Source organism: Vigna angularis, chromosome 6 (genome assembly GCF_016808095.1).
Source record: "Vigna angularis cultivar LongXiaoDou No.4 chromosome 6, ASM1680809v1, whole genome shotgun sequence".
Classification (NCBI taxonomy): domain Eukaryota; kingdom Viridiplantae; phylum Streptophyta; class Magnoliopsida; order Fabales; family Fabaceae; genus Vigna; species Vigna angularis.
In genome coordinates, this window is record NC_068975.1 from 6,796,804 (window position 1) to 6,806,396 (window position 9,593).

The 9,593-nt window shown below is 34.5% G+C and overlaps 1 protein-coding gene across 1 annotated transcript; it reads right to left on the reverse strand.

Annotated features, from left to right (window-relative positions):
- Window positions 1-252: 252 nt before the first annotated feature.
- Window positions 253-1,283, reverse strand: LOC108342394 (glutathione S-transferase F9). Its single transcript, XM_017580167.2, has 3 exons — window positions 1,048-1,283; window positions 920-968; window positions 253-850 (listed from the first exon to the last, which is right to left on the reverse strand). Exons 1-3 carry the CDS (start codon window positions 1,189-1,191, stop codon window positions 363-365), a joined length of 681 nt encoding a protein of 226 aa, XP_017435656.1. The 5' UTR covers window positions 1,192-1,283; the 3' UTR covers window positions 253-362.
- Window positions 1,284-9,593: the final 8,310 nt, after the last annotated feature.

Here is a 9,593-nt window from a genome sequence, read left to right on the forward strand (position 1 = left end):
TTTTGCAAACACATTTCCCATCTTGAATTGGACAATATATAAACATGTGTACTTCTCAGAGTACTTAGAAGTAGATGAGGAACATCTCGCGGCAAATATTGAAGAGTGTAAATAGAAACTTTTTATGAAGTCTTTATACTTTCATTTCTGTTATGTAAGAGCACTTTGTTTTTTAATTAAACCAAATTAATCCTTTTGATTTTAGAGTAATTGAATCAATTGGTGAAACATAACAACTTCATAAAATGGCATTTTATTTTGACCAAGAAAGCCTTTTACATAGCTTTGATTCACATGTTAACACCAAACTCTTATCATATGGTGAAGAACAGGAAACATTTTATTCAGAGGTGAAAGAAAAGCTAAGGCGCTATTACGTTCATCTCCTTAAGCCCATCATAAGCATTTTTGTAGGAGTGAAGAACCTTCTTCCAAGAGGGTCTGCTGCTAATATCATCCCACCAACGACTCACATTCTTCCTTTCTCTAACCATAAACCCTCTTTCCATTTCATTCACCAAATAAGAAGTAAATTGAAGATGGTTAAGATCAGCAAGACTGAAGAAATCCCCTGCTAAGTACTTTGTCTCGGATAGCCTCTTTTCATAAATGTCAAGCACTTTTCCGAGCTTTTTCTCATTCTCTTTAATGGCCTTTGGGTCCATTGCTTCACCACTTAGTACAGAAGCAAAGTACATTTTGATCAAGTTGTAGATCGGTGGAGTATAGTTATGCCCTTCAACTTCAAGCCATTGTTCCACAAGCCCTCTCTCTTCCATTGTCTTTCCCAACAAATTCGTCCCTTGATTTTTGTACTTTTCTGCATAATACCTCAGTATTGCCCGTGATTCTGCACAATCACTTATGTCATATTAAATCTATGTATAAACAAAATACGAAAAGGGGTAAAGGGACAAACCATAAAGAACATAATCCCCATCTTCAACAACAGGCATCAGTCCAAAGGGCTGCAAACAAGAACCAACAAGCAATGAGATCTCACATATAGAGTGCCTAAAATTCCATAAAGAAAGAAAGAAAAAGAACCTGCAACTTGAGATATTCGGGCTGTTTGTGTTCTCCCTTAAAGCCATCAACATGCACAGTTTCAAACTCAACTTCCTTCTCAATCAGACACACTATCACTCCCTTAGAGCTTCCATAGTCTGGGCCATACACCTTCACCACCATTCTTATTTGCAGAACAGAGCAATATTACAGGAGATTTGATTCAAGAATGAACGTTAAGCTTGTGTTCTCTTATACTACCAGCCTTAACAAAAGGATAATGAAGTTTCATGACTGGTTAAGGAAAACGGACCACTTTATTGAATAATTCTTGAAGTGCTCAAAATATTAATTCATACCAAAGTTAATAAAATTATGGTATTTCATTAATACCTATAATAAAAACAAAAACGATATAGTAAAACACTACACATTATTTTTTAATTACGACCGCATCAAAGTGGATAAGGCTTAACAAATTTAATAAGTATTTAAGAAATATAATAAATAATAATATTAAAGCACAATTTAATGTCTTAAACTAGTGATGACATGAAGTGAGAAACTGTCATTTTACCTATTCAATTACGACCACATCAATGTCTTACTATATAAATTAATGTCATTCTCCTTACCAAATCGCATTCTCAATGTGACGTACATGTGAACAATTATAGAAGATTAAAAACATAAATAAATAAAAAAGTACAAACAGATACAAAATATACACTTAACGTTGTTGATATAACACTAACAAAAATATCAAATTATATAAATTTTTCAAAACATCAACTTAATTAAAAAAAAAATTGAAGGACCACTTCAAAATATCTTATTAAGACCAATTGATTATTTAAGTCAATAAATTAAACACAATCATTTCTTTTATTTCATTATTTAAGTATAATATTCCATTAAATGTAATAATATTATTTTACAAATATAACGTATGATACTAATAATTTTATTAAATAGAATTAAATAATTATTTAATATTTTCCGATTTAATATTCCGAACTGATCATTACATATTATACATTCATTTCATAAAACGTAACTAGTGTATGAAATATTTTTTAAGCTTTTAACTGTATATTAATTAATACAATAATGTTTTTAATAAAATTACTGGAAAATACTTGCAAAGAAATTATTTCATACTTTTAGGGAATAAATATTTAAACTACTTTTTAAATATAATATTATATTACAATATATAAAATAAAACAAGATAAAATAATATATATATATATATATATATATATATATATATATATATATATATATATATATTAGTAAAAAGTTGTGTAATAAAACTGTAAAACACTACAAAAAAGTAGGGTATTACCGAAGGCCAGAAGCCCTCGAAAAATGCCAAAGGCCGTCAATAATGGGTGTTTACCGAAGGCTTATCGACGGCCAAAAATCCTTCGGTAAATCTCTTGTCGCTAACAATTACCGAGGGCTTCCGCCCTTCAGTAATTACCGAGGGCCAAAAGCCTTCGGTAATTATCGAGGGCCAAAAGCCTTCGGTAATTACCGAGGGCTGAAAGCCTTCGATAATTACCGAAGGGCAGAAGCCCTCGATAATTTCCGAAGGGCGAAAGCCCTCGGTAATGGCCATACGAGGGTATTTACCGAAGGGCAGAAGCCCTCGATAATTTCCGAAGGGCGAAAGCCCTCGGTAATGGCCATACGAGGGTATTTACCGAAGGGCAGAAGCCTTCGGTAATGACATGCTGTGGGCATTTACCGAAGGGCAAAAGCCTTCGGTAAATTGCAGATCAGGTTTCAGAGAAATGGTGTTTCTTGTGCAACCCACACCTGTATATCAAATTTCAATTACAAACAGACCTGTACATCAGTTTTCAAGCACATACAAACATGCATAATGTGCATCTCCAAGATGCAATCAATTATCAATATCCATTGAACATCAATTAATCCATAGAACATCCATTAATGTATAGATTATGTAATTATAGTTCAAATATAAAACAATGTAACAAAAGGATGTTCTAACATCCAAAGTCTGGAAGTAGATCTAACTAACACTGAAATGATATCAAGTCTAAAATGTTCTAATATCTAAATGTTTGTCTAACAAAGTAATAAGAAAATGAAACTAATAATGTACATAACTATCATCAGAATGATCTTCATCATCCTGCTCCTCTACTGATGGGTGGACTGGTGTGGGTTGGACTGATGTGGGCTGCTGAGTGGCAGCAGGTGATGAGGAGGGTCGTGACTGGGTCGGAGGGATATTTTGTACGTCCTGTGAGGTTTGAGGCAAGACTCTCATGACCAGGGCCTTAAAGTTTGTAAACTCTGCTTTGAGATCAGTGATCTCCTGGTCACGTTGATGGAGTTCCTGCCTGAGTTGAAGAACGACCTCGTCAGGAGTACTGGTGGAAGAAGAAGGCTGGTGCTTCAGAGTACCTCCTCTGGATGCTGTATAGTTTGCAGCAAGTTGTCCCGCACCATACACTCGTCCTTTTTTCTTCCCACAAACGATGTCGATCCAGCACTGTGTCCTACGGATGTCATCATCTGCATTACTGGCATCATCCGGTGTAGGAGCCGACTCATGTTCAGATCTAACCTGTGAAAGTCTCGTAGAAAAGTCTTCCTGTTGAAACATTAAAAGCAATGTCAGGGAACGATAGTATAACATAAATGAACAATTAGTAATAGTAATAGTGTTATTTGCTTACATGAGTCTTCCGAGATCTTTCATCAACAAATTCATTAGTTCCCTTCCGAACATGAGTCTGTGCAAAGACCTCATCAACATGGACCGCCCGTCCTAGAGCCTGTGCCTGTAACATAATTAAGAATTACAAGCGTACATATGAAATATAATATACATAACTTATGTATGAAAGAAAAAGTTATGTAATGAGATTATACCATACGAATGGCATGCTCATGAATCGTGATCGACCCACCAGTATGCAGGGTGCCACCCCTTTCAGAGGCTCTGTTCCGCTGGGCTTTGGCACACTTATTGCAGAACTCTACTGTATTCCAATGGGCCAGTAAAGAGTTCCAAATGTGTTCACCCAGCCAGTTAGGGCGCTGTCCTGCATTGCGGGCATCCCTAAACATCTCTGACAGCCGATGAGATGCTTTCATGTGGAAATTTCTGTGTATCTGACTTTCATGTTCAGGTTTCCACTGCACCTTCATCTGTAACATTAAAGAGAACAAACATTGATTAGAAAACATACTAAAATAAGACGGACATTAGTGTAATAGATTGCTCACCTAAAAGCGCTGCTAGAATGGCTTTCTGTCGTCAATAGGTATTGCTCCCCAAGTAGGCCATGGACTTAAAAATTGTTGCTTTATTGAACGTGTGATGGCCTGGGAAGCAACCCTAGATGGAATAAACCTACATAACAAAACTCATTTCAATTACAATATGGTTTAAACATCAAATGATATCAACAGATTATAAACTTACCCTTTACCATAGGGCTCAATCCATGGTCGATCATGGAGGGGCGGGTCAAGATCTTCAACATCACCACTTGAATCTGGATCACCAAGTGGTGTGACAGTCTCAGAAGGAGGTACAGAAGATGAGGAAGGTATAGAAGTAGGGTCAGGGAGAGGAGTGAGGGTAATAACAATAGGGGGAGGAGTGGGGGTGGCAATAATAGGAGGAGGAAGAGGGTCTACTGCAGGGGTTGTAGAAGGGTGTGCTGCAGGAGGAGGAGAAGGGTCTACTGCAGTGGTAGTATAAGGGTGTACTGCAGTAGAAATCAGTGTCCAAAATGAATGGTACTGTGTTTAAAGCTTAACTGAGACTTCCAGCAAGTTTAGATGATGAAATGGAATGTGTACAATCACTTAGGAAACAAAGAAAGTAACCACATCAGAAATTCACTGGTTCACTTCCCAAAATTTAACAAAATGTGAGTATTTCAAATGTGAAGTTGCACCAAAGCTGGAAATTGACCAATTGAATAGTGCAGACAAGTTTGAAATGGCCAATTATACTTGCACAAATGGTCAAACAGTACAGAAGCACACTAATTCTCAAAATCACCTTGTAAGTTGGCAACTATGCAGTAAAAATGGCCAAACAACACCAGGAATTAAAAATATAACAGAGTCAATGGTGGATGGATCAACAAACATGTAAGAAAGGTCCTAAACAACTAGATTCTAGTTGGAAAATGTTAGCTGGGAGATGTTAAATGGCCTAAGACACAACAAAGAAGTCAAGCACGGTGTAGAAGCTTGGATAAAACAGTAACAGTGTTTTGAAACCAGATTTCAAGCAACTCAACTGTGCAGCCAATTATGCAGCATTGTTTACACCAAATTTGCACCAGAATTGAAAACAAATACTACAATCAAACTGGACAGCACAAACAAAGCTTATGGAAGTCCTAACTCACTAGATGTAGCCGATGAGAATATTAGCTACGACATATTTAAAGACATAAAACACATGCAAGGATATCAATCATAGTGAAAAGATTGATTAAAATATGTGACAACACTTTGCTAATGGATTTGAAGCAACTTAGATATGCTTTTTGCATTTTATGGATTATTACAAGTTGCCACTACTTGAGACATGTCTTATAACATGAAATGAACGTGTTCAAATCTTAAGAACAACAAAATATGCATTGGAACATGTTTTGGATATTGCACCAGATTTGAAAATTATGTGCAGACTTTGAAAAACAGAATAACTTTTTTAATGCTTTAGCTTATATCATCCACGCTACACATTGCCTCAATGCCTTTTATGGATTGATATATTGCTACACATGCATCTAAACAAAGATTTGCAAAGAAAACACAGAAAATAAAGGCTGGAACATAATCAACACTTCATGGCAGAAATAACACTGCACATAAGGCACATGACTTTAGACAAAACTGGAAAATGAATATGCAAGCTGGAATTCAACTCAACCAAACGAAATTCACTGATTAAAATGATGAAGAAACACTAAGGAACAATGGAAGTACAAGCACAACAAGTACAAACACGATTTAAACCAATTTCTCACCTTTTTAGTTCACTATTTTAGGTTCTAACTACTCAAAATTTGAGTTTTAGGTACTTGTTTGCTTTTGAGTAGTTTCCTAGTGTCATTTCACTACTTAAGACTTGTTAGGATATTAACATTAGTTATTGTTAGTCTACTTTAGGTGAATTGCCTCTTTCTCACCCTCTTAGTAGACTTTATTAGGTTCTACATACTCAAACTTTGAAGTTTAGGTAATTCTTTGCTTTTGACAAATTTCCTAACTTCATTGTACTAGTTTAAACTTGTTAGGATGTTAAATATAGTAGTACTCATTTTAGGTTTTAGGTTGTCAAATTTTGATATTTTGCTATTATATTAGGTGAATTTTGAAATTGTCACCTATTTAGAACACTTTTTATGTTTTAAGTACTTCAATTTTGAGACTTCACAATTGAAGTCCAAAATCATATGTTGAACTTTGACTTTAGAGTTCACTTTCACAATGAAAGTCTAAATTGATGTCCAAGTTGTTGGAGACTTTAACAGACATATCTTTTAACATGTTGAAGGCCAAATTAATCGTTGGAGTGCCCTTAACCACTGCCAGTTGGAGCAAAGTTAATAAAGTTTAACCTAAGAGGTGGTCTACTTTAGCCTTAGTAAGGAATTTTAAGTTTTTTAGTTAATATATAAACTATAAAAAAACTATAACTTTGGTTCCTCCTTCTACTTTGGTTACTTGGGGGATTCAAGATAATATATAACCAACATATATGCATGTTGGTTTGTCCTTGTGCTCTACTTCATCCTTATAGTTACTCATTTTAAGTCTTACCCTGTATTGAAAGAAATTTTTAAGGGTGTTGTCACGGTCTCTTTCCAAGAGGGAATTTCGGTTGAAGGGTGGGGAACAAGGTGTGGAGATTATATATAAGAAGAATATGCAACACAGAGAACACAAGACAAAAGACAAAAGGCGAAACAGAAAGAGAGATAAAAGGCAAATAAAATTTTATTTACCAAAAGGAGGGGCCAACATGTTTATTTATCAAATTGTTGCATGGCTATGGCTATAGGCTTTTAGACAGATCAATCAGGAGCAAAATAAAGCAAGGCAAATAGAATAACACATCATTTACCTACCTGGAAATGATGAAGTCTTCGACACTTGAGTGTAGCCTTTAAACAATGACACTTTTGCAACTAACTTTAACCCACTCCATTTGAAGCTTCCAAATGTTATGTGCTCCTAATTGAAACCCCAAGACCTTGTACAATAATGGAAAATTTTAATTACCAAAACGCAACAACAACAAAAGATTAATCATCAAACACCCTATATCCATCCCAAACCTAAACAACTTTAACTTTAAGGTTTCTCACAATATTTCACAGTTTATTTAAAGATTTCTAATTAGATTTCAGAATCTAAATCATACCAACAGAAGGGCATACAGTCTTAAACCTTTACGGTTACATTATCATTGTTCTAGTTCCAAACCGGTAAAGAAGGTTATAATTTGAATGTAATAGGTTGGCTATCAAAGAAGGAACATAACTATCCCAGTTACAACTCGTGCAATTACACTACAAGGAAGAATAACTCATGACCTCAATGCTCATGCAAGAGATAGTCCAAACAAAAATTCCTTTGCATATATCAGATTATTAAAAATCAAAACCACATTCAAATGTTGCAATACTAAAACGCTCAGCGGGTCCTTGTTTTAGTTTCCATTGGATTAAGCTACTTATTTTATGAAAGTGCAGGTAACTTTATTTGATGATTTTAATTCTCTTTAAACTCTAAAATGAGTTATAAACAGCCTACAACTCAAAATCACTACTCCACTTCTATTTTAACTCAAAAAGTGATGGTTTTCACCGTGTTAAATGTCCTTGCAATGTCCAGTTCGAGTTTGATCATGCTTAGTTGTTGTTTTCAAGCTTAGTTTAGTGTATTTACACATTCTACAGTCATTTGCATTGATAGCTACATGTTGGAATCATTACAACTTAGAATGAGGTGTCTAGTTGTTTAATTTGCTACATTATTACCTGTTATAAGGTCAAATTTTGGAATCTACTATTTATATGCCAAATAATAGCTCAAAAGACTTTGTTTTGATGATTTAAAGTTGTTCTAAAATTCTAATTTTACTTATAATCACTGTTGTGCAATTTCACAACTCAAAACCTCAATTTACAGCTCCTTTTTTCTACTGCAAAGTTGAACAACACTCTGATTTTTGAATTTGTGCATTTGTAATTGGTTTGGGTTGTAACAAAAGCTAGGTTGTGATTTGAATTGAAACATGTGAAAAAGAAACATTATACAGTTGCTAAAAGGCATTTACTTTAATGGTTTAATTATGAGCACACTCTTTTTGGCAAATATTTATTGATTCTAAGGCTTGAGACAAGTGTATTTGATACATTCATACATGTTTCAGGTGCTAACAATCAGAAATTATCACTGAATCTCAAAAAGAGTTGTTGAGTGCATCATTTTCCTAGTTTTATCATTGTTTCTGTGTTTTGTAGAGCTTAGCACTGTGGTTTAGTCTTTGAGTGGTTTTAGGTCACTTCATATCTCTTAGTTGATAGTGTGCAGCTAGGTCTAGTTCATTACTCTTTTAGCAACATCGAAGGTCAAACCCTTGTGTAAGTCTTTATCACCTTGTTGCACCATTAATTTTCCTTTTTGCCTAATAATATTTCAGTTTTACCTTATAGAACCAGGGGCAAATTCAAACCTTTCATTTCTATGTAAAAAACTGTTATGTTAACTCTTATGACTTGAATATGTACAAGGACCTCTCCTACAACAACCTCAGTGGTTCCTTGCCTACAATCTTGGGAAGAACTAACTAGATCTTTAATTACAAGATTTGGGGGAAACATAGGTGTACGTTGACAAACTGGCAGCATTAAGGCAGAAAGGGAATGTTACTGAATTCTCAGAAAAAACCTTCTTCAAATAATTTGGTGAGAAATGCCATGGTTGAAATTCTAAGAACTTCATGGTAAATTTTAAATTTTGTGTATACATTTTATTATAATCTTAACTGCTGATTTTTAAATCAACAGTAATTATTGTATTTTACCCTGAAAAGTGTTCCCTCACTTTAGAGGAGTGACATCCTTTTACAAGTGCAGTTCTATAAATCAGTAACAATTCTCCAATTCCAGAAGATGTTCATGTTCTCACATAACTAAATATATTTTTACTGTTGCATATCAGATAGAAGTGTAACATACACAAAAGGGGTATCAGGAATTTTCTACAAACTAATAACAAACAACTCATTCCATCATTCATTTAAAGCAAAACTTATTTCTTTTACGAAAGACACAAACAGAGAAAGCAAATCCCTCCCAAGATGCCAACTTTAATTTGCATGATATTTACGAACTCTCCAACCAATATACTATATATGAGAAAGTGACAATATACCATTGTCACAAATTAAATCTTTGCCATCATAACTTGAAAATAAAATTTAGGTTATGAGGGACTACTCTTAAGTTACAGACACTAGCAGGAAGCTAGGAGTTGTCATCCTCAAGATATTTATAATCAAT